The following is a 26,311-nucleotide window of genomic DNA, read 5'->3' as shown; positions in this document are numbered from 1 at the left end:
GGTCCCCGCAATATTCACTGCTCTTTTCTCCCAGGGTCTCAGCACAAGTCTGGCCATTGCACAAACCATGTGTGGTACTTACAGGTATTTTTCCCAGTCAAGTATTCAGTAGATACACTGAAAGGGTGGGGTTTCAGCAGATCTTTCCTTTCTGCATCGTACAGGGGCCCTCCCATGAGGTCTATGGGAAGGGAAGGGCAAACCTATTGCATCTTCCTCTGCATAAGGGAGCTGCATGAAATCACACCCACAGATGGATTGAATTGTTGTTAAATATGATAAATATACAACTGCACTATCTAAAACACTGGTTCTATACCACAACATAGAAAGATTACCATCAAGGGATAGTTATCCATCAGGCATTCACCTCCCCAAATTTGATTCTTTATTTTTTTTAAGATTTTATTTATTTATTCGACAGAGAGAGACACAGCGAGAGAGGGAACACAAGCAGGGGGAGTGGGAGAGGGAGAAGCAGGCTTCCCTGCCAAGCAGGGAGCCCGATGCGGGGCTTGATCCCAGGACCCTGGGATCATGACCTGAGCCGAAGGCAGACGCTTAATGACTGAGCCACCCGGGCGTCCCGCCCTAAATTTGATTCTACCGTCCCTCAGATTAGGATTCATTACTTTATTTCTTTGTTCACCATTCACTTCCTTAAACATTCATGTGACAAACAACGGGATAGGCTTTCTGGGGCTCTGACCAATGGGACATACAACCAAGAATCGTTAGTCAGATGGGAAACAGATTACCCCATCTAATAATTGGATTAAGGGGCCACCGCTCTGATTCAGAGGTTTGGTAAAGCTTGGATTGGAGAATCTAGCTTAAGATTGAGACTACCTTGGGGCTTCTGATTCCCTTCCCATGCGCAGATAATGAGTCCAGTATGCTTGCCTGAGCCTGCAGATGGGAGTGGGGATGGTGACCAGACCCTCCAAGTCCAAGCCTAGTCTGTTTCTTCATGGATCTGACCATTGCTGTGCAGTAAGTGAAGTCTCAGGCCCAAAAGAGAAAGGGCAGCGATGTCCCTCACCTGCAGAGGAGTGACCCTGCCCACCAGTGAGATATGGCCAGTAAATGAAGTACTTCTTCCCCAAAGAAAAATGATTAGGGTGGAGAGGGAAATGTACACACTCCAGACCTCTCTCTTCCCTGGAAAGAAAAGGCAGGAGCCGCCATCTTGGTCAGTGGATGAAAACAACACGAAAAGAGGAGTTTTAAAATTCCTTCTATCTGCCTGCAAATAATCCTTGTCTCATAGGAATACTGGGAGTTAGGGGTTAAATAAAACAGGTGAACTGCCTCATATTGGAAAGCATATATGTCCAGCGTGGTGTCTGGGTCTAGTAAATGGCCACATGTTCTCTTCTGCCCCCACACTCTTGTACCTTTGAGCTTCCTAAGGGAAAGGTGCTGGGTGTGAATAATCTTTGCTGTATGTTTGTTGGATTAAATCAGTTTTATTTATTGAGAACTCAACATCCTTAGCACTGAGCTTATTTGGTTTAAAATAAGTGGAAGAATTACAGAATTTTTACAGAATTTTTCATACCAGAAGTGGCCTTCGAGCTCATATCTCATGGGGTTCAGTGTGCCGGGAAGGTTGGGATTTGGGCTTCCACCTCGGTATGCTTCCCGCTGCAACATGCGTGTGGAGCGGGGCAGCTCAGAGGCAATGTCTCCACCACATCTGTATTCCCACCCCCCGACCCCCAAGCAGTGTCTGGCATGTCGCTGGCTCTCAGAAAATATTTGTTACATGAATTGATTCACTGTATTCCTCTTGCTGGGCCTTTGGCAGATGAAGGATAGCTTGTGGCTTTGCAAGAGTATTGTGCACAGATACAATTTGTGATATAATTTTCTCATACCACATACAGGGGCATATAGTTAGATTCTTTTATGGACTGTGTAGAGAAAATTAAAATGTTTTAACTTCTTAAAAATACATAGATAGTGTATATTTTTGAGGGTATATCAGAGAGTAATGTACCACTTAGTGCGTGTTGTATTTTGCTTTCAGGTAGACGGAGTAATCACAGGTTGGAGACAAACATCAAAGCCTGGGGAAAGTACCTTGGACAGCAGCAGAGAGCACTCGAACCAAAGGTACCACCTCCCCAGCTGTCTGTCTTGAGCTTTATTATCGTTCTCTTCATTGTCATTTGGTGTCTAGAATGTACCTTCCCCAGAGATACAGTTATTTAAAGTCTATAAAGGATTCCTGCTGTAAATGTTAATGTTTATTTCCAAAATGTAGACTCTCGATTTGTAGGGCTCTTGATCCCTAAAAAAACAAACCTTGTGTACGTACAGGCCCCAGTTACTTGTGACGATAATGGTAAGACTGATGATGTCAGCATCAGTGACCACTAACACTGACTGAGCACTCCCTTTGTATCAGGCACTGTTCTGTGTGCTTCACGCATATTAACACACTTTGTCCTTCCCAATTTTATCCTCAGCTTACAGACAGGGCAAATGAGAGAGAGAAGTTTAGGATGTCTGAAGTTCGGGTAGCCGTAATATGTCACTTCATAGATCCTAAAACTCTCAGGGATGCAAGGGCCAAGAGGCCCCATCATGTACCCTCCTGTCAACCTCCTACTCACAGGTGATCTTCAAGCCTCTGCGTCAACCTCTCTCCCACCGGCTCCCTCCTTGCTCTCCATACTCCCCAGTGGCAGGAAGCCTCTCCTCCACTCCCCGCTGAACATTCTAGTTCTGCAGCCTGAAGACCCTCAGAACAAAGCCCAGCTCCTGTGAGCAGTGGCATCCCTTAAAGTATTCTGGACAGAGGTCTCCTCGTTTCAGTTCTTCCTTAGAATGCACATCCCAGGCCTTTCGGCTTTCCTTCTGCGTGTCATGATTTCCAGACTCTTACCATCCAGATGGCAAAATCTATTTTGAACCCAGGCAAACTATCTTTGTGATACAAATGTATATGCTGAAATTATCATCACAAAAATACCTGAACAAGAGCTATATTTACGTCTTGCATAATACAAGCAGTCAGGCATTCATATATTCTGAGTCAACTGTGGAAGTTCTGTGGATTTTCAAACGGGTTTGTCTGAACAACAGGTGTGGAGTTGGATTCCTTCTGAAAGGTGGGTTTCTGTTTTTAACCTTGGAGACCCACTCTCATATTTCCTAGTTTAGTGGCTTCCATGTCAGACATATGTGTAACTTACAGAGATTCAAGGGTATTACGCTATTACGAATATCCATGGTCATAATTGACCCCCAGCAGCATCCACACATGTAAGGAGTGTGAATCCAGTTTGTAAGGAATCGCAGGAACAGGAAGCCAAGTCATGGCAAACAGCATGGAGCTGATCTTCAGACCCCGGGGAGATCACCATTACAGTGATTACTTCCTATGTTACATTTGCAAAGCCTCTCTTGTTCGTTTGTACTGCTGAGAAATAACCACCTCCCAGCTATGCATTACATATCTATGTGAGGGTTGTTCGTGGCAGCGCTCCTTCATCATTGACAAACGTCACCATCCACGTCACCTCAGCCTCTGGCTGGGCGATCCCATGAACCAAACAGCTGCCTGTGGAGGCTGCACGTGGGAACGAGGTCAGGCAGCTGTGAGCTCAATGGGGAGGAGGATGGCGGACCTAACAATAGACCTCTCATAGCTAGAGCGAGCCTTTGCTCTTACTATGTAGACAGAGTGACTGCAGGCGGAAGATCAGTGGAGTAAGGTTCTGTTCACTGGGACCAGAGGGGATCATGTTTTGTGGGAAGGTAACCGATGCTGTGAACTCTCATAGTCCCATGACACTGTCTGATCAAGGAGGACACATAACTTGCTCAGAATGGTTTTATTGAGTGTGGAGTGCCTAGTCTGTGCTCCATGATACTCTGTCTTTCATCTTCAAAATTACTGTAAGAGAAATTGGGTTATTCCTAATGGACTGAGGTTCAAAGAGATTAATTTGCCCAAGATCACAAAGTTGCTAAGTGATAATAGAGCCAGAATTATAACTCTTAGTCTGTTCTTGGGCTTGCCTTCCTACTACATTCATGGAGTCTTTTTTTTTTTTTTATATATAGACATTTTTCTTTAGAGCAGTCTTAGGTTCACAGAAAAATTGAGTGAAAAGCACAGAGATTTCCCATATGTCCATGGCCCCCACTCATGCACAGTCTTCCCTACTGTCAACATCTACCACCAGAGTGGTACATTTGTTACAGCTGTTGAACCTACATTGATGCACATCATTATCACCCCAAATTCATAGTTTACATTAAGGTTCAAACTCAGTGTTGTTCATTCTGTGGGTTTTGACAAATATATAATGACAGTTATCTACTGTCATAATATCATAGAGAGTAGTTGCACTGTCCTAAAAATACCTGTGCTTCACCCATTCATCCCTCTCTCCCCCACCCCCACCCCTGGCAACTATTAATCTTTTTACTGTCTCTCTAGTTTTACCTTTTCCAGAATGTCTTAGAGTTGGAATCATTTAGTATGTAGCCTTTTCAGATTGGCTTCTTTCACTTAGTAATACACATTTAAGGTTCCTCCATGTCTTTCCATGACTTGACAATGTATTTCTTTTTAGTGCTGAATAATACTCCATTATCTGGATGGACCACAATTTATTTATCCATTGGCCCACTGAAAGAAATCTTGGTTGCTTCCAGTTTTGTGAAATTATGAATCAAGCTGTTATAAACACAGTGTGCAGGTTTTTGTGTGGACATAAATTCTCAACTCCTTTGGGTAAATACCAAGAAGTGCGATTGCTGGATTGCACGGTTAAGGGTGTGTTTAGTTATGTAAGAAAACTGCCAAACTGTCTTCCGAAGTGGCTGTACCACTCTCCATCCCTGCTAGTAATGTATGAGAGTTCCTGTTGCTCCTCATTCTTGCCAGCGTTTGGTAGTGTCAACGTTCTGGACTTTGGCCATTCTAACATGCACGTACTTGTATCTCCTTGTTGTTTTAATTTGCATTTCCCTGATGACATATGGTCTGGAGCATCTTTTCATTTGCCAATTTGCCAGCTGTACATCTTCGCTGGTGAGGTGTCTGCGAAGGTCCTTGGCCCATCTTCCAATCACACTGTTTTCTTATGTTTGAGGAGTTCTTTGTATGTTTTGGATAACAGTCATTCATCAGATGTTTTTTGCAAATATTTTCTCCCGGTCTGTGGCTTGTCTTGTCTCTCTCCCAAAATCGTCTTTCATGGAGCAGAAGTTTTTAATTTTAATGAAATCCAGCTTGTCAACTATTTCTTTCATGGACTGTGCGTTTGCTGTTGTACCTAAACTGGCATCGCCGTACCCAGGGCTGGTTAGCTCTTCTCCTGCGTTCTCTTCTGGGAGTTTCACAGTTTTGCATTTTGTGTTTAGGTCAGTGATCCATAGTGAGTTAATTCTCGTGAAGGCTGCAAGGCTTATGTCTAGATTCATGTTAAATATACCCATGTTGTATTAATTTTTTAGGTGTATGGTATTTTGACGCTATCAGAAATGTGTTTTGGGGCGCCTGGGTGGCTCAGTTGGTTAAGCGACTGCCTTCGGCTCCGGTCATGATCCTGGAGTCCCGGGATCGAGTCCCGCATTGGGCTCCCTGCTCGGCAGGGAGTCTGCTTCTCCCTCTGACCTTCCTCCTTCTCATGCTCTCTGTCTCTCATTCTCTCTCTCTCAAATAAATAAATAAATAAATAAATCTTAAAAAAAATGTGTTTTTATTGCTAGTATACAGATTTGCCATTGATTTTTTTATCGTGGTAAAATACACATAACATAAAATTCACCATCTTAAGTATCTAAAAGTATACAACTCGGTGGCATCTATGGCAATAATTTACAACCATCACCTGGTGGAAGATGATGGTGGAAGTGAAAAGTAATTCACTTTTGTGTTTGATTTTGTACCTGGCAACCTTGCTGATCTCTCGTCTGATTTTATTAATTTGTTGGTCCTTTTGGATTTTCTATATATCTACAGAGAATGATGACTTTCTTTCTTCCTAATCTTGTATCTTTTACTTCTTTTTCATGCCTTAGTGCGTAGGGAAAGGCACCAGTACGATGTAGAATGGAGATGAAGAGCGGGCATCTTTGCCTGATTGCCAGTCCCAGAAGAAAAGTTCAACATTATGCTATTAAGTCTGAAACATCTTATTGGTTTCATAATTCATTCTTTCATATTCAAAATCTGAGGTTGTTTCTATTTGTGTTCTTACTGCTTCTGCTTGTTCTCATGCAAAGTGACCCTTTTCCTTGGGTGCTCTTAATTTTGATGGTGAGCTGCTCCATTGCCTTGGGAAATAGTTTGGGGGCTTCTCAGAAGCCTGGGAGGTGCTGAGCCTGGGAAAAAAATAGTCATGTGCTTTGGGGCAGACCCTACCTGAGGACACTGCCAGTTCGGAACCACTTTACTCTAAATTCAAGACAGGTGGTTTTTAACCATGGCTTTCCCAACACAGCCTTTCTCTGTCCCACTCTTCTCACAGTCCCCAGGGTGGTGGGCAGAGTGGGTTTACTTTTCATTCACTCTTACATGACAGAAAAGCCTTCTGGTAGAGAGGCTGTCCTGTCAGAATGCTCACCTGGCACACTCAGGGCCTTGACCTCTGTTCCCAGACTCCATAAGGCCAGCAAGACCAAAAAGCACCACTTTAGGGGCTCAGCAAATTCCCTCAGGGCAAAGGTGACTTCAGGGATCTACTTCCTCCCTCGTTCCTCCTTTTACTGAATTCTGCCCTTAGGGTTCCTTATTATCTTATCACATCTTTCCTGACCTCCCTAAAGTTTTTAATGGGAGGCAGGAATCTTTGGTCCAAATATGCTAGCCTTCCATATTACCAGAAGCAAGTTCTTTCCTTATGTTCTTTAATAAAAGGAATCAGTCTTTGATGTGTTTTATGCCTAGTGATTTTAGACCTTTTCTCTTGCTTTCTTCCATGGTGATAAAAATATTCATTTTGCTTTCCAGTTATTCTTAACTAGACTCCAGAAGTTCTGGTGCTGACAGTCAGGTGGTGGGTAAAACTAAACTGGTAATGGGCATCTGTTGGGCGTCTGACATTGAGGGGGACAAAAGCCCCTCTCCTCTTTATTTTGGTATTAGTGTGATCCACAGGTGCCCCTGGCCTATCTGCTCACTGTCCATTACCCAGAGACTCATGACCAATTAAAGTCCTACATGCAAATTATTCCTCACAACATCTGAAGGGGGTGACATCTGGCTGAGTTCAGTGTTTATTACTAAGATCCAGAAGTTGTGGCCCAAGAGGTATATGCCTGGAAGTGAGATAGGCTGCTTTTCCTCAAAGTCAACATAATTATAATAGACGAATTTAGGTATTTACTTAATTAAGTCATAGATACGATAGCCTTTTAAATAAGAGCATGGGAATTAAAATGTAAAGCTATACTTAATAATGACTACATAGTTTATAGCATACAGTCTGGGTCTTTGGAATATTTATGCTTTATATTCTTTGTATACATTACACTCTCCTTCAGCGGGTCCATGTGTATTAGTCAAAACACTGAGAAAAATAAAAACCTCAAGTGCCTTCAAGGGCTACTCAGCCAACAGGAATGAGGGGGGAAAGGTTACAAGAACAACAGAGGGTTTACACTCTCCAGAGAAAGTCAAACCTCCCTCCCCACCATACACTGTGTCTGAGGACATCAGTATGGAGCTCCTGGATGAAGCCAACTGTGATTTTCTGTAGGTCAAGATGTCTTATTTAATTTCAGGATTGCACAGTAGTATAAGGTTTTTTTCATTTATTTAACATGTATTCAGTAAAGCTATATACCAAAGATACAAGGTGAAAAAGACAATATAATTGCTTCAAGGACGCTGGTCTAATAGGGAGAACAGACCAATAATGAGACAATTACATGATAATGTGATAAATGTTCTATTCGAGCTCTATGCTGTACTGTTAGATGCTACTAGGAAACGTGCCTATTTGCACAGACCATAGGATGGCTGGGGGCTGGAATAGAGGCACTTAATATATTCTGCTGAATGACTGACAGAATGACCAGTACAGTGATTCCAAAATAAGTTGATTATCAAAGGCACTGGGGGGAACTTGATATAAATACAGAGTACTGGGCCCAACCCCAGACCTACAGATTGAAATTACCAGGGAAGTAGCCCAGTGACCTATAGTATCTAGAATTTTCTATATGATGGAGGCATGGGGATCTTTCTTGTTCTGTTTTCACGTAACTGTCACCAAGAGATCTGAGTGCTGGCAGCAGGAGTGGGATCTTGTGGGGGAAACTGGTGGACAGAGCTTTCTAGGCACCTGAATGTATATAAATGCTCCTGCATGCAGACTGGATCATCTAAAGCAGCAGGGTCCAGGAGCCTGATTAACTACATTCAGGAGTAAGACCTGTCCATAGTGGTTCTGTTATTGATCCTGGCTGTGGGGTTTGCCTGCTGTATCATTTAAAGATTCTCAGGTGTGGGGCACCCGGCTGGCTTAGTCAGTAGAGCATGCAACTCTTGATCTCAGGTTGTGAGTTCGAGCCCCATGTTGGGTATAGAGATTGCTTAAAAATTAAATCTTTTAAAAAGTGAATAAATACAGATTCTCAAATGAGCAGAGTCTCCCAGCCTAACTCCCCAGCACTTCACTTCTCCACTCTTGCTCCTACAGGGCTCTGAGCTACCTGAAACCAGGGACAGTCTCTTATTGTATCTCTATGCTGTGTGCTCTATAAGCATCTCTATGCTCTAAGGATAGCACTTGCTGATATTTGCTGAATAAATGAATGAATGATTGATTCTGTTTGAAATTTCATTTAAAAAGGCATCTCAATTTCCTTTTGCCTTTTTTGCTGTTGTAGAAGCAAGCAAATTGAGAAACTAGAAGTAGATCCTAGCAAGCATTCCTTCCCTGATGTGGCTAACATAGTTCAAGAGAAAAAACACAGGCCCCGAAGAGTTCAATCTGAACCCAAAATTACAGCAAGTGAGGAAGATCCCGACTTTGAAGATAACCCTGAAGTGCCTCCATTGATTTGAAACATCAGGCTGCATCGATGGACCCACCAGACCCAGTTCTGTTCATTGCAGAGTGTGTGCAGACCATTTATGGTAAACACAGAGTTATTTATCAACGTTACTACTCCAGTGTTTTAGCTTCTACTTTATACAGTAATATTCTTAAACTAGTTTAAAATTCAAATGTTCACCTTAAAATGCTATAACTCATTTGTCTATAATAAAATGCTCCTAGTGCAAATGTTCCATAAATCAAAGAACTATTACATTAAGACGTTGATTTTCAATCATAGGACTGGCTGCTAATGCAGACAGATGAAGTCAGAGATAAAAGGCCTGATTATTAAATTGGTACTTCAGCAAATTGGTCAAGCTCAGAAGTTAAAACTGTAATTTCAGATCGAATCGGAATGCTTTAATATGATTTTAGCAGTGTTTCAATTTTCTTCTCATGATTATTGGTGGTAATACCTTGGAATGATGAAGAGGAGAGCGAGCAGAGGTAGGAAGGGAGAACCTCTAAGGCTGTAGATATAGGCTTGACTTCCACAAAATGAGGGGAAGGAGGTGGAGGGAGGGGGATGGAGGATGGGCTAAATGGAGCCTTGGGAGACAGCGCAGCTCTGAGAGCACTCCAGCCAGCCCAGCGGGAGCTCTAGCACAGGGTTGTCCACAGAAGACGAGCCTCTTGGGTCAAGATGGCTGAGCCCAGCTACCCCTGCCATATTCAGGTCTTGGCCAGTAGCTCCCTGCCCTGAGACTGGTGGCCAAGGCGGGAGACTTTTGGTGCTCTGTACTCCTTGTGCAGATTCTCTCTTGGGGAGAGCTGAGCTGGGCGCCTCTGTCGTGCCACCAGGAGGTTACAGAAGCTCCGCCAGCCTTGAGGAGGCTGTCCTGAGGGCTTATGGGAAAGAAGAAAGTGCTCTTCAGTGCTGGGGGAAAGGAGACCCCTGGACATAGAGGAGGAAAGGTTAGCAGAGCTGTTGCCTGGAGTCACGTGGAAACATTATAAATGTACCTCCTGCCTGAGTAGGTGTAGGGAAAGAGATTTCCAAGTAGAATGCCAGAGGACCACTAGTGTTTTTAGCTCCAAATCAAAAGACACAAATAGGGCACCTGGGTGGCTCAGTCGGTTAAGCGGCTGCCTTCGGCTCAGGTCATGATCCTGGAGTCCCGGGATCGAGTCCCGCATTCGGCTCCCTGCTCAGCAGGGAGTCTGCTTCTCCCTCTGACCCTCCCCCCTCTCATGCTCTCTGTCTCTCCTTCTCTCTCTCGCAAATAAATAAAATCTAAAAAAAAAAAAAAGACACAAATAATTGGTCCATTTTCAAGCAGCATTTAGAGAAAATATAAAGGAACTAAACTGGCTAGGTTCAAAAATAAAACTTTTTTATCCCAGTCTCTCCCAATTGAAATAAAAAAACAGCCTCCCCCTGACTGTGAACCACATTGTTGTTTTGGGTCTCCCAGGAACTACCAGCAGTTTAGAGTTGGTGTCTAGTAACCCCTGAAAACTCTGTTTATCAATGCACAGTCATCCAGGGTAAGTGCAGACCTCTTTACAGAAGGCTAGGAGGAAGATTCACAGGATAAAATCTGGGCAGTGTAGCAGGGATCTCCAACGAGATCCAGCCATGAGGTAGTGAGCCATGGGCATACCTGGGGGAAGAGTGTCCTAAAAACTGAGAACAGCATGTGCAAAGGCCCTGAGGTAGCACATGGTTTCAGGAACAGCCAGTAAGCCAGGGTGACTGGAGCAGGCTGAGCAGGGCAGAGTATCAGAGAAGGGCTGGGAGAGCTAATGGAGAGGCGGCCCTGACAATACTTGATCTAAAAAGGCAAGCCTACCACTGGGCAATCATATTGCTCCCAAAGGAGTGTCTTTGGATTTTGTAGCGTTTTGTTTTTGGGGTTTTTTGCCAAATATTTTCCTATGCCCATCTCGTTTTTGATCTTAGGAGAAATCCTCTCAACTAAGCATTTGTTCATTTTTCATTCAATAGGAATGTGCCTACCGTGGACCAAGTACAGGGAGTATAATAGTGAACCCAAAGAAACATCTCTTGGGTTTCACTGGGCTTATATTTTTGTGATGCAAACAAATGTGGATCAATTATACTAGCAAACTGAGCTAACTTTTCTGAACCCACTGTTATGTTTTACAACTGAGACTCCCAAAGATCAGGTGGCTTGCTCTAAGATAGCACAACAAGATGTTAGAATGAGATTCTCATTAAGTCATTTTTGACTGGGTTTCTAATATGAAAGACTTTTACCTACCAAAGTGAATGAGATGGTTCACATGGCAATGTTTTCAAAGAAAAGAGGCGCAAACCTACTTCATGAATCTTAAAAAGACTCACTCCCTTTGGAAATATGAAAAGAAGTATGAGGGTAGAGGGGCTTTGTGGGGGAAGATGTCTTTGGGGGTGAAGATGGATGAACACATGTCTTTGGAAAGAGCTGTTACCTTACTGTGAGCTCCACTTCCGATTCGGGGCTCCTCCTCTGTAGCCCAAGCTTAGTGAGAGGGCCTCCAAAGGGTTGAACCAGGGAGTTTTGAAGAGTTTCCTGAAGTTTGGGGACACACAGGCTGGTGCTTGACTCGTGCCTGAGAAACCTGAAACTGACAGTGGGCCAGAGTCCCATCCTGCTAGGGCAATCATCCATGGGACCAGAGAAAAGCTGTGCCAGAGGAGCGGAGAGTGTGGCCCCCTCCCACAGCTGGCTGGGGACTGGGAAGCATGAGACTTTTCCAAGGACTAGATGTGGGTTGTCATGGGCTCTGTCCATTTGGGCTCTGTCCCTGGGCTCCTCACCCGTCTGGAGGGGTGAGGAGCCCAGGGAGGAGGCTGGAGGCATGCCACTGCGCGCGAGGCTGAGGAAGGATGCTCAGAGGACTGCCCAGGACCAGGAACATAGTTGAGGGGCAAACGGGGAGCCTCTGAAGAGTCCATGAAAGGGCCTCAAGAAGGAGAATAGTCAGCTTCATTTGTCCTCTAGGCTAGCAGAGCAAGAAGCCTGGCCAAGCCAAGTGAGGACCATCTTACCTGTACCAGTCAGGGTCCTGGCAGTTCCTAGACTTGGACTTGAATGGGTAAAGAGAGAGAGTGGTCACCTGGACCCAGAGAGACAACTGAAGGCAGTAGACAGCCAGCAGGAACTGGGACCTTCTTCCAGGGATGCAGCCCACAGGGATGAAATGGGGAAATAAACATCGTGACCTTAATTTCCTCCTCCCTCCAATCTCTTGCTAGAATTTCCCACCGGCCAAACCTGACCAGAAGCCAGGGGCAAGGGAGCCTGCCCATGTGGCCCTCAGAGATCATGCTCCCAGGGTCCACAGCATGGTAGAGGGCGGCAATGGATGGAGCCCACACATGCCCCCTCACCTCTCTCTCCTCACCTGCCCCTGCCTTCCTGACTCCAGGATGGCCCGGGGCAGGGGAGGGAGAGGAGTGGAGAAGGTTAAGGCCAGGGTGGTGACTTTACTGAGCAGAGACTGGGAGCACTGAAAGGCCTCTATTCCCCAAGAGTAGGAGGAAACGTCCATAGGACCTGCCTACATCTTCATCCAGGGCAGGGCCACCCCGTTGAAGAAAGAGGAAAGGAAGGGTGGGAGACACAAATACGTTGTTTTTATCACTTGCTGCAAGGTGAGCATTCAGTGTTCCACTTATGCGAATAATACCCCGCTTCCGGAATCTGGTGCTCCGGCTGCTCTCTGCGGGTCCTCCCTGCGCCATCCTCCTTACCTCTGCTTCGGCCTTTTCTTGCTTCCGGAAGGCTCATTGCTTCTGCACCCACACCAGCGCCTCCAGGGGCAGGAGAGGCCCCAGGAGAGAGAAAAATCTCACGGATGTGATGCCAGCTTCTGGTCCTGTTGCCCAGATGCCCTCAGGTCCACAAACTTCTCCTCCTGCTTCTCTGTAGCTGGTGTTGAGCAGCGACAACTGTCCTTTCTCCACCATCATGTCCCCTTGTGTCCCGCACAGCTGTTTCCATCTCTGCATCCTGCTCCTGGCAGTGGGACCCTCGCCTGTGAGTGGCCTGTGAATGGCACGAGACCGCTGACCGTGGCAGTCATGGGGACGGGGCGGGCAGTGCTGCTCTAGCCCCAGGGCCTGGGTTGCAGTGCCCTCCTTCCCCGCCATCCCTCCTACCCCGCCACAGGAAGCCTGCCCTCCGCCTGACAGCAGGGGCCGCACCACGCAGCGCGTGTCTGTCACCATTTGCAGTCTGTCACAGCTTGCCTGACACATTTGGATGGAAAGCGCTAGCCCGTCTCCAGTTGACGCCTGTCAGGCCAACGTGTCTGACACTCCTGGAACAGACCGTAGCCAAAAGTAGCTGTTCTTTTCCAAATTCACTCCCTAACTTTTGCTCCTCCGATTTGGTCTGGTGTTTTCCCTGTGTGAGAGATAAACTTCCATTGGCCCTGCGGCTGGGTCTCTTCACTCGGCAAACATTTACTGAGCACCTGCTAGGTGCCAGGAGCCATATCAGGTGCTAGGGAAAGTTGTCTTCTGAGAGCCCACTCTCCCAGTTCTCATCCTCTTTCCGTAACTGCTCCCTCCACCCTTCACATAAGGCCGCCCCCCAGGGTGAGCCCTTCGGCCCCATCCTCTTCTCCGTGGGTACACTTCCCCTTCCTGGGACACCTGGGCCCATTCCTGTGGCTTCTGCTGCCAGCTCTTGGCTGATGCCCCCTGAAATCCCCGTTTCAGGCCTTCGATGCTTTCCTAAAGTTCACCTGACTCCTCCTGGTCCAACGCTCAGGTCATCCATCAACTTCTCTCCTCTTTTCCTGCCCCTTCACCTTGTTCTGCCTCCTGTCCTCTGGCTCTTGTTTTATACCTTCACTTTCCATTCACGTTGATTGGAAAACACCATCACTGCTTCCTGTGTTCAGCATTCAGTTGGCAACTAAATCCTGTCTGTTCTACCTCACAAAGAGCTTCTCCTGTCTCCTTTAAACCCATTTCCACTGCTTGCACTCAATCTCCCATCATCCACTTGTCAACATGACTCCTACCTCACCCCTCCTCGACTTAAACACTCCCTTGGACTGTTGCCCAAAGGACAAGATCTGGACCCCATCCTGCTGTGAGGCCACATCTCCCACCACTTGCCCCTGAGCCCCAACCTACCCATGACACCAGAGTTGTCACCATTCATGAGAGCCATGTGGGGGTTACCCATGCATAAAAGCTCTGTAGGTGGTGTCACTGAGCTGAGGCTGGTGATGCACTGGATCTGAGGGCTCACGTGAGCCCTCTCAGGGTTGGATGGGAGCAGGGTGATGTTGCCAAGGCCCTGGGACAGAGTGGAGGCCCTGCTGTTAAGGGGGGAAGGCAGGATGAAGCACACAGCATCTATTCCTTCACAGGAACATTGGTTGGGGCCCATTTCAGAGAGAAATTAAGACCAACTTGACAGGCCATCATCTTGCATCAGGTGCTCTGGGAAAGTGCACTTGTCCACAGTCTGTTGAAGGGAGAAATCACTGACCAGAGTGACCCAGGAGCTCCCCTGACATCACTCAGGGTTATGAAGAACTGGGTTGTAGAGTCTGCTTACCTCCACCACCTAAGGGAAAAAATCAGAATGCCCTGTTCTGGTTATTATTGCTATATAACAATCATTCCATACTTAGTGACATAGAACAACCATTTCATTATGCTCCCACTTTCTGTAGATCAGAAATACAGACAGACAATGGAGATAGCTTGTCTTTTCTCTCTTATGCTAGAGATAAGTTGAAATCTGGAGGCTGGAATCACCTAGAGGTGTCTTCACTCACACAATTGATAGTTGATACTGGTTTTTGACCAGGACTTCAGCTGGGCTGACAGCCAGAACACCTGCACATGTCCATGAGGGCTGATCTAGCCTTCCTCAGAGCATGGCATCCAGGTTCCAAGAGTGAGCATCCCAAAAGAACCAGGAAATGTATGGCAGCTTACTTCTGCCATACCCTGTTGATTGGGGCAGTCGCAGAGGCAGTCCAGCTTCAAAGGGAGAAGACTCCATCTCTACATCTGCTGGAGGAGTGGCTAGCTTCCGGAAGAGCATGTGGGACAAGAGACATTGTTAGGAGGATAGAGTCTACCATAGTGCCTTTCCTCCTCCAAGAAACTCAAGTTCTTTTAGGCAACATTTCCTGCTCCCAAAGAAAACAGGAAGTGGCTCCTCTCCTGTTCTATGAATGAAAGATAGGGACAATGGTGAGGTGGACAAGTATTTAATTTTACCTCAGGACCAATGTCATCACACACATCACTGACTGCTTCTTTCCTTGAAGGGTTCTATAAGTAAAACTACAAGCCAATACTTATGGCCAAATGAAGATCCTTGGATGCAGTCTAGAAGGGTTATTCGGAGTTTTGAATGATATCCCATTTAATGTTCCTTAGGTCATGCAGAGAACAATAGAAAAGAGCGTTTTTAAAAAATTTCCTTTGGCCAAGGGCACCTGGGTGGCTCAGCCGGTTAAGCATCCTGACTCTTGATTTCGGCTCAGGTCATGATCTCAGGGTCCTGTGAGATTAAGCTTGGCATCGGGCTCCATGCTCAGCAGGGCGTCTGCCTGAGATTCTCTCTTTCTACTCACTCTCTCTCTCAAAATAAATAAATCTTTAAAAAATATATTCTCAGGGCATCTGGGTGACTCAGTCGGTTAAGCATCTGGTCTTCAGCTTAGGTCATGATCTCAGGGTCCTGGGATTGAGCCCTACCCACATTGGGCTCTGCACTCAGTAGGGAGTGTGCTTCTCCCTTTCCTGGTGCCCCTCCCCCCACTCATGCTCGCGCTCTCTCTCTCTCTCTCTCTCAAATAAATAAAAATTGTAAAATTTTTATTATTAAAAAATTCTCTCTCCCCCTCTGCCCCTCTCCCTGCTTGCATGTGCTCACTCTTTCTAAAAATAAATAAAAATTAAGAATAAATAAAAAGATTTGAAAAAAATTCCTTTGGCCATATTTCTTTGAGAGTAGCAGTGAACTGAGATAATTGTACTTGAGCTGCTCATGAGTGACTGTTTTTCTGGCCTTCCCCTTGCAAGCTTCCCCAGGGCTCTGGATGGGGACTGATCTGTGTTAGCTGTCAAGCATCAGAGGTCAAAATCTTAAAGATGAAGCTAAAGCAATGCTTAGAAGAAAAAGTATCACTTTTGTTAAAAAAAAAAAAAACAATTTTTTAAAAAAGGTAAATCTATAACTTCCTTACGGATATAAATAAATAAATGTCAAAGATTGTACTTAACTCACTAATGAGCAAAACAGTAGGATGTCACAACCCATCCCGAGGAGAACTTGCAAATCAGTAGCAGAGAGGCTGTAAGGTCCACTTCCACGAATTCACAGACAGACACAAGATGGGTCCTTCCACAGGGCGGCGGTCAGTCGCAATCCACCAGACACAACCCACTGGACTCCCAGGGGTTTATGACTTGCACAGTTGTGGATCAGACGATGGACCGGGGAGATGGCACAGGAAGGTGTGTGGGCAGACCACCCAGCAATCTGTATTTGCCCCATTCAGAGCCTTTATCAGTTTTTCTTGACACTTCGAGTACACTTATCAAAAAATGTCGATGTCGGGGAGCAAGATGGTGGAGGAGTAGGAGACCTGGATTTTCTGGTCCCAGGAATTCAGCTGGATAGGGATCAAACCATTCTGAACACCTACAAACTAAACAGGAGATCGAAGAAAAGAATAGCAACAACTCTCTGAACAGAAAAGCGACCACTTTCTGGAAGATAGGACGTGCGGAGAAGTGAATCCAAGGTGATATTTGGGAGGATAGACGGTGGGGGAGGGGGCCTCCATCAGCGGCTTCTGGCAAGTGATAGAGCCGCGGAGCACAAAATCAGAAATTTTAGAAGTTGGCTCAGCTGAGGGACATCACTCCAGTGGCTAAGCTGGGGATGGAACCCTCGCTGGGACAGTGTGGTCTCAGGACCCTCGGGGTCACAGAAAGACCAGGGGTGCCTGAGTGTGGCAGAGCTCCCAGGTATCAGAGTGGGGAAGCCGGCTGCAGAGACGGAGCCGAGGTGAGGGCTCTCAGCTTGGGGTTGCCATAAACCATGATCGGCAGCAGAGTCGGGCCACTGCTCCTCCAGCAGGGACCCAACAAGCGGCAGATCCGGGGAGACTCACCTTCCTTCCCCAGGAGGAGCAGCGCGGGAGTGCACACAGGGATCTGCTGGATTTGGAGACCACACCCAGTCGGGTGCCAGAGATAGAAATGCTCGGTCACAGGCCGGGTGAGCACAGAGTGTGGCCAGAGACCGGGGAGACGGGAGTGACTGACTGCTTTTCTCTGGGGGCTCACTGAGGAGCGGGGCCCCGAGTTCTCGGCTCCTCCGGGGCGGAGATTGGGAGGCTGCCATTTTCACTCTCGGCCTCCAAAGCTGGACGGAAAGCTTGCGGGGAACAAAAGCTCCCAAGAGCAAACCCGAGCAGATTACTTAGCCAAGATCGGCAAGGGTGGGGCAATTCCGCATCTGGCAAAGACATTTGGAAACCAAGGCAACAGGCCCCTCCCCCAGAAGATCAGCGAGAACAGCCAGCCAAGACCAGGTTTACCGATCAATGATAATGGCAGAACTCCAGCGCTAGGGGAATACTGCACATAAAATCCATGGCTTTTTAACCATGATTCTTTAGTCTTTCAAAGTTGATTTTTTTAATTTTCATTTTCTTTTTTTTTTTTTTTGAATTTTTCTTTTTCCCTTTTTCAACCAACATCTTATCAAACACTTTTTTTTAAATCTTTTTTATTTTTCATTTTTAGAGTCATATTCTATCCCTTCACTGTAGTTAACCTTATTTTTGGTATATATATAAGTTGTTCTCTCTTTAAAATTTTGGGGTACAGTCTCTTCTAACAGACCAAAATATACCCTAAATCTCTACTGTATGGCTTTGTTCTAGTCTCCTGCCTAATCACATTCTCTCCCCCGCCCCTTTTTTTGTAATCTCTCTTCTTTCTTTTTTCAACCAACTTCTTATCAATTCCTTTCATAAAATCTTTTATAATTTTCATCTTTACAGTCATCATCCATCCCTTCATCATATTAACCCTTATTTTGTACATATATAAGTACATATATAAGTTTTTCTTTCTTTAAAATTTTGAGAGGCACTTTCTTCTAACAGAACAAAATACGCCCCAAATCTAGTGTGTGGCACTGATCCATTCACCAGCCTGATCATATTTGATCATATCCTTTTTTTCTTTTTTCTTTCTTTTCCTTTCTTTTCCCCTGGTTTCAGGTCTCTTCTGATTTGTTTAGTGTATGTGTTTCTGGGGTCGTTCTTACCCTGTTAGCATCTTGTTCTCTCTTTCATCTATTCTCCTCTGGACAAAATGACAAGACGGAAAGACTCACCTCAAAAAAAAGAACAAGAAGCAGTACCAACTGCCAGGGACCTAATCAATATGGACATTAGTAAGATGTTGGATCTAGACTTCAGAATGGTGATAATAAAGATACTTGCTGGGCTTGAAAAAACCATGGAAGATACTAGAAAAACCCTTTCTGGAGAAATAAAGGAACTAAAATCTAAACAAGCTGAAATCAAAAAGGCTATTAATGAGGTGCAATAAAAAATAGAGGCTCTAAATGCTAGGATAAATGAGGCAGAAGAGAGAATTAGCAATATAGAAGACCAAATGATGGAGAATAAAGAAGCTGAGAAAAAGACAGATAAACAACTACTGGATCACGAGGGCAGAATTTGAGAGATAAGTGATTACATCAGATGAAACAATATTAGAATAATTGGGATCCGAGAAGAAGAAGAAAGAGAGAGGGGGGCAGAAGGTATAATGGAGCAAATTATAGCAGAGAACTTCCCTAATTTGAGGAAGGAAACAGGCATCAAAAGGACAGTAGAACAGATCAACGAAACTGGGAGCTAGTTCTTTGAAAGAATTCATAAGATTGATAAACCCCTGGCCAGACTTATCAAAAAGAAAAGAGAAATCACCAAATAAATAAAACCATGAATGAAAGAGAGATCACAACCAACACCAAAGAAATACAAACAATTATAAGAACATATTATGAGCAACTATATGCCAGCAAATTAGATAATCTGGAAGAAATGGATGCATTCCTAGAGATGTATAAACTGCCAAAACTGAACCGGGAAGAAATAGAAAAACTGAACAGACCCATAACCACTAAGGAAATTGAAGGAGTCATCAAAAATCTCCCAACAAACAAGAGCCAGGGGGGGGGCCAGATGGCTTCCCAGGGGAATTCTACCAAACATTTAAAGAATTAATACCTATTCTTCTGAAACTGTTCCAAAAAATAGAAATGGAAGGAAAACTTCCAAACTCATTTTATGAGGCCAGCATTACCTTGATCCCAAAATCAGACAAAGACCCCATCAAAAAGGAGATTTACAGACCAATATCCTTGATGAACATGGATGCAAAAATTCTCACCAAAATACTAGCCAATAGGATCCAACAGTACATTAAAAGGATTATTCACCATGACCAAGTGGGATTTATTCTGGGGCTGCAAGTTTGGTTCAACATCTGCAAATCAATCAGTGTGATACAATACATTAATAAAAGAAAGAAAAAGACCCATATGATCCTCTCAATAGATGCAGAAAAAGCATTTGACAAGGTACAGCATCCTTTCTTGATTAAAACTCTTCAGAGTGTAAGGATAGAGGGTACATAACTCAATATCATAAAAGCCATCTATGAAAAACCCACAGCAAATATCATTCTCAATGGGGAAAAACTGAGAGCTTTCCCCCTAAGGTCAGGAACAGGGCAGGGATGTCCACTATCACCACTGCTATTCAACATAGTATTAGAAGTCCTAGCCACAGCAATCAGATACAAAAAGAAATCAAAGGCATCCGAATCAGCAAAGAAGAAGTCAAACTCTCACGCTTTGCAGACGATATGATACTTTATGTGGAGAACACAAAATACTCCATCCCAAAACTGCTAGAACTCATACAGGAATTCAGTAAAGTGGCAGGATATAAAATCAATGCACAGAAATGAGTGGCATTCCTATACACCAACAACAAGACAGAAGAAAGAAAAATTAATGAGTCGATCCCATTTACAACTGCACCCGAAACCATAAGATACCTAGGAATAAACCTAACCAAAGAGGCAAAGAATCTGTACTCAGAAAACTATAAAATACTCATGAAAGAAATTGAGGAAGACACAAAGAAATGGAAAAACGTTCCATGCTCATGGATTGGAAGAACAAATATTGTGAAGATGTCAATGCTACCTAGAGCAATCTACACATTTAAGGCAATCCCCATCAAAATACCATCAACCTTTTTCAAAGAAATGGAACAAATAATCCTAAAGTTTGTATGGAACCAGAAAAGACCTCGAATATCCAGAGGAATGTTGAAAAAGAAAAGCAAAGCTGGTGGCATCTGGACTTCCAGCTCTATTACAAAGCTGGCATCATCAAGACAGTATGGTACTGCCACAAAAACAGACACATAGATCAGTGGAACAGAATAGAGAGCCCAGAAATGGACCCTCAACTCTATGGTCAACTAATCTTCGACAGAGCAGGAAAGAATGTCCAATGGAAAAAAGACAGTCTCTTCAACAAATGGTGTTGGGAAAATTGGACAGCCACATGTAGAAGAATGAAACTGGACCATTTCCTTACACCACACACAAAAATAGACTCCAAATGGTTGAAAGACCTCAATGTGAGACAGGAGTCCATCAAAATCCTAGAGGAGAACACAGGCAGCAACCTCTTCAACCTCAGCCACAGTAACTTCTTCCTAGAAACATCGCCAAAGGCAAGGGAAACAAGGGCAAAAATGAACTATTGGGACTTCATCAAGATAAAAAGCTTTTGCAAGGCAAAGGAAAGAGTCAACAAAACCAAAAGACAACCGACAGAATGGGAGAAGGTATTTGTAAATGACATATCAGATAAAGGGCTACTACCAAAAATGTATAAAGAACTTATCAAATTCAACACCCAAAGAACAAATAATCCAATCAAGAAACGGGCAGAAGACATGAACAGACATTTTTCCAAAGAAGACATCCAAATTGCCAACAGACACATGAAAAAGTGCTCAACATCGCTCGGCATCAGGGAAATCCAAATCAAAACCTCAATGAGATACTGCCTCACACCAGTCACAATGGCTAAAATTAACAAGTCAGGAAACAAGAGATGTTGGCGGGGATGCAGAGAAAGGGGAACCCTCCTACACTGTTGGTGGGAATGCAAGCTGGTGCAGCCACTCTGGAAAACAGTATGGAGGTTCTTCAAAAAGTTGAAAATAAAGCTACCATATGATCCAGCAATTGCACTACTGGGTATTTACCCCAAAGATACAAATGTAGGGATCTGAAGGGGTACGTGCACCCGGATGTTTATAGCAGTAATGTCCACAATAGCCAAACTGTGGAAAGAGCCAAGATGTCCATTGACAGATGAAGGATAAAGAAGATGTGGTATATATACACAATGGAATATTATGCAGCCGTCAAAAGGAATGAAATCTTGCCATTTGCAACGATGTGGATGGAACTGGAGGGTGTTATGCTGAGTGAAATAAGTCAATCAGAGAAAGACATGTATCATATGACCTCATTGATGTGAGGAATTCTTAATCTCAGGAAACGAACTGAGGGTTGCTGGAGTGGGGGGTGGGTGGGAGGGATGGGGTGGCTGGGTGATAGATATGGGGGGGGGTATGTGCTATGGTGAGCGCTGTGAATTGTGCAAGACTGTTGAATCACAGACCTGTACCTCTAAAACAAATGATACCTTATATGTTAAAAAAAAAAAAAGAAGAAGAAGAAGAAGATAGCAGGAGGGGAAGAATGAAAGGGGGAAATCGGAGGGGAGACGAACCGTGAGAGACGATGGACTCTGAAAAACAAACTGAGGGTTGTAGAGGGGAGGGGGGTGGGAGGATGGGTTAGCCTGGTGATGGGTATTAAAGAGGACACGTTCTGCATGGATCACTGGGTGTTATATGCAAATAATGAATCATGGAACACTACATCAAAGACTAATGATGTAATGCATGGTGATTAACATAACATAATAATTAAAATAATAATAATAATAAAACACGTGGGGAACTTACACCGATGGGGGGAAAAAAGACTAGGACGTTGACAGAAGGCAATATCCAAACACTAACAAGCACACTTGACCAGCAATCAGAAGAGACCAATTAAATAAGGAGATAGGAAAACTTGCTATTAAGTGCCAGAAAGAGGTGGAGAAAGCGTAACACTCTCTGTCCTCTGGAAACGTGCCTGCAGATCTTGGTGTGGGGAAGGTGATGGTCAAATCTTCTAACAGTTGGCACCCTGTGGGCAACAGCCCATCAGAATAGGTGCCTGACTAATTACATCGGAAGTCCTTCCTGCAACATGCATCGCAGCGAGACTCACGCCTCGGTCCACGGAGAAATGTTTGTTGTAGCATAGATTTGGAGGAGTCCAACATTCAGGGAAATGGATGAATACAATGATGCTTATGCTTCAAATGCCATTCTTTTCAAGTGGTCAGATGCCATGAGCTAGGTGGATGTGCGGAAACATAGATCTTGAAAATTAGAATCAAGTTAAAAAAGTAAGAGATAGCCTGAAAGTCAAAGCACATATGATCTTTGTAAATTTTTTTTCAATGACATACTTGATGAAACACAATTTTTAAAAGGACACACATATCCCAAAATAAATGTTAGGAACATAGTTTGAAAGGCACAAACTGAGTAAACTAAATTGGATGCTGTGGAGGAGTGGAATGGGCATGGGGATGTGGGGTGACAGAGAAAATAATTAAGATACATACATACATACATATGTACATACATACATACATACATGAAACAAGCCATGTAGAGGTTTTGCAGAATATCATGAGGATGATGTGTAATGAGCTGAAGAACATGATTAACTCTCTTCAGAAAGCTTAGATCCTAAGTCAGGGGAGAAGGGAAAGCAAATCAATAAGTCAATATTAATTTCTCATTTTTATATTGCTTTTAGGGAATTTGAGAAATAATTCAGCCAACTAGAAGCAGAAGAGTCTAGATTGGTAGTCACTTAAATATTTTTCCAATAAATATGAGGAGTCCTTAGTATTAGCAAGCAGTGTTCCAAGCCCTTGGGACCACCAGTGACCAACATGGTCTCTTTCCCTGAAGACCTTACTTTCTAGCGGACAGGAAGTCATAGAATCTCGAAAATGAACTGTCCCCATTCAGAGCTGCTTTTCAGGCCTGGCCTAATGAATGGGGAGGACATTAAGAGGCAGGAGCCCTTACGTCCCTCCTTAAAGAGCAAGCCTGTCACAAATTCATACGAGACCTGTGTTTTTCATTTACATCCTTCATTGCCTGATTCATACAATGAACCCTTGAGCTGGCTGTTGCAGGAAGGACATTGAGGGAGAAAAGGAAAACTGAGAGGCAGGCAATCTATGTTATTTCAGAATGTCAGAGAAGATGCCCAACATCCCAGATAGCACGTAGGATATGCCACCTGCCACGATGTTTCCTGTCTTGTGAACTCAGAAAGACATATAAAATCCAAATTAAAATTCAATCTAAATGTAAACTAAATCACTCCTTTAATTAAACAATAAATTGTCTCTACTAAAGAAAAGAATAAGAAGGTCACGTGGAACCAAGTAGAGAACATATTCACCAAGAGTGAATATATATATACATACATAGAATGCACATGTATATTTCATTATATATATAACCTATGTAAAATTTTATGTGCATAATCATTTTCTCAAACTTTGTTTTTGTTGTTATGTCCCCATTTTCTCCCAGTAGTGCTGGTAGGACAAGGGTCTGGTCCTGCAGTGTTTCGCCACTTGAGGGCACCACCTTGGTGAGCTAGTGACTCTCCAAGACACTGCAGAGGGGAGGGCAGATCAGCAAACTGGGACTCACAGGCTGAAACTGCCCACCACCTTTTTCTGTACAAACTGTGAACTAAGAATGAGTTTTATGTTTTCAAAAGGTTAAAAAAAAAAAAAGAAAAGAAAAATAGTATTTTATGATATGTGAAAATTACAGAAAATCCAGATTCCACTGGCAAAGTCCATTGCTGCTTTAGCTCTGCATTTCTCATGACCTGCAAAGCCTACCATATTTACTCTCTGATCCTTTGCAGAAAAAAATGTTTCCACTCTTGGAATTGTTCAAGGGAAAACTTTGTCCATCCTTGCTTCTCTTTCATTGCATCTGAATTGAGGCAGTAAAAAGAGAGGTGCTACCCATCATAACCCCCACATGTTCCAACACCATACATTCTTATAAGATTCCTCATCTCCTTCTTGGTTAGGACTCACTGCTTTAGGTTTTTGCCTCTGTAAGCCTTAGTGTGCAGCAAACTCTGAATTATTCCATTTTATTTTCTCCTCATCTCTCTGGGAGTCAGACCATACCTTAACCATGAGTGGTTCCCCAGAACCACTCATAATAAGCAATTTGAAGGACTCCTCCCACCTTCACCTAGACCCAGCAGGCTTCTTGACTGTAGTTTCAGCTAATTCCTGGTACAGGAAGGTATTAAAGAGAGTTTTATGTCCAAAAAACCCTGGATTCATAGAATCCACTTCAAGAATGCTTGTCTAGTCTGAAGAGTTCTCATATTTGACTATAATTTATAAACTATTTATAAAGTACTTCCTATGGGACCAACACAACACTAAATGCATTATATACAGCAGTCTCCAATCAGAATAACCCTGACATGTTGGAAGTCTTAGTTCTCTTTACAGATGAGGAATGTGGAGTTCACTGAGATTGAAGGACTTCATGCTGTTTCAGTAAGAATAGAGTCTGGATTGAAACTCAGATCTATCTTATTTTAAATCCAAACACTTCCCACTGTACATGATTCTTTTACACTGTACCATACTGATTTATAAGAAAAATATGCAAAATTCCATATTTGTGTATCAATAAGATTATAACCGTACCTCCATTGACATATAAAGAGTCCCAAACTCTCTCCTTGTATCAAAACATTTGTAGTGACTTTTTAATTTTTCATTGCAATGTCTCTTTAAGTCAACCCCATATTCTTTTTTTTCCTATTAATTAGCCAGGTTGCTAAGCTGGCACAGTGAAGTGGTGTTAAAGTGTCCCCAAATTAATAGTGCCTCATCAGCACTGAGGCAGGGCGTGAAATTACCTTCTGAAGTGTTACCTGAATGCAGTTAGCACCCCCTCTGCTGCTGACTTCAGACAAGAATGGGAACTCAGCAGAAATATCAGCAGGTCTGCATTAGCCATCAGCAGAATCTTAGGGTCAGAGAAGTGAAATCCCCCTTGCCCACCAGTGTCCTTCCGATCACTCTGCTCCCACGAGTTGCACTATCTCCAACACAGGGTGCAAGGCTTCCAGAGCTAGTTGTTCCCAACTGGAACCATTCTGTCCCTGGCTCACCCCTTAAATAGAGCACATTGCGTCTCCAAGCAACTAGATCAATTGTGATTCGTGCTAATGGACAGGTCAGGGCAACTCCCTGGCACCATGGAAACACTGCCCCTGCTTTCAGTGCCAGGAACCCCGTGCTGGATGGGAAAGAGGGTGTGGGAGAACAAAGGGGAGCTCAGTGGGGCCTCCAAGTGGAACTCTCTCCAAGTAGGTCATCCGGCAGCCCAGCCTGGATTGTGAATTTCCTCTCTGGTGTAAACTCCAGTGGTTCCCAAAGTGGACAATATCAGTCTTTAAAAGATTTACAAGGCTTAAAAATCCTATTTGAGATGAAAATTTACTCATTCAGATGTTTATAAAATAAAGCAAACTCAGGCCAGGTCCATCTGTCCAACACCTGAAACAGCCCCCTCTAGGCTAGAGAAGGACCACATAATTGACAAGAAGGTTGTAGCTGAGGGAAGCGCTATGGTACAGTAGAAAACCCTGGCAGACATGGGTTCCGACAAAGATGAGACAGATCCTTGGTGAGCCACTTATGGGATATATGATCTTAGAAATACTACTCACCCTTTGGAGTCTCTGTTTCCTCATCTGTAAAATACAGATTATAATAATGCTGATCTAATGGAGTTAGTGTGAGGATTAAAGGCACATAAAGCTACTGGCACATAGTAAGCACCTTAATAACTATTAGTTATTAAAATAATGGTAATAATGATGACGATGATGATATATTGATGACATTGGTGATCATGATGATAATGATGATGGTGATGATGATGGTGGTGATGATGTTGATGATGGTGATGGTGATGATGATGGTGGTGATGAG

At 44.0% G+C, this 26,311-nt stretch overlaps 1 protein-coding gene across 1 annotated transcript in view; it reads left to right on the top strand.

Moving 5' to 3' along the window:
* Window positions 1-9,745, top strand: part of LRRC6 (leucine rich repeat containing 6) — a 68,860-nt gene extending 59,115 nt beyond the window's left edge. Inside the window, exons 11-12 of the mRNA XM_035011964.1 lie at window positions 2,033-2,118; window positions 8,860-9,745. Coding sequence (XP_034867855.1) covers window positions 2,033-2,118; window positions 8,860-9,037 — 264 coding nt within the window. The 3' untranslated portion in view covers window positions 9,038-9,745. The remainder of the gene's footprint in view (window positions 1-2,032; window positions 2,119-8,859) is intronic.
* The last annotated feature ends 16,566 nt before the right edge of the window (window positions 9,746-26,311 follow it).

The sequence above is a fragment of the Mirounga leonina genome, unplaced genomic scaffold (genome assembly GCF_011800145.1).
Source record: "Mirounga leonina isolate KUSES-001 unplaced genomic scaffold, KU_Mleo_1.0 Mir_165, whole genome shotgun sequence".
In the NCBI taxonomy this organism is placed as follows: domain Eukaryota; kingdom Metazoa; phylum Chordata; class Mammalia; order Carnivora; family Phocidae; genus Mirounga; species Mirounga leonina.
This window is presented reverse-complemented; position numbering and strand designations above follow the sequence as displayed.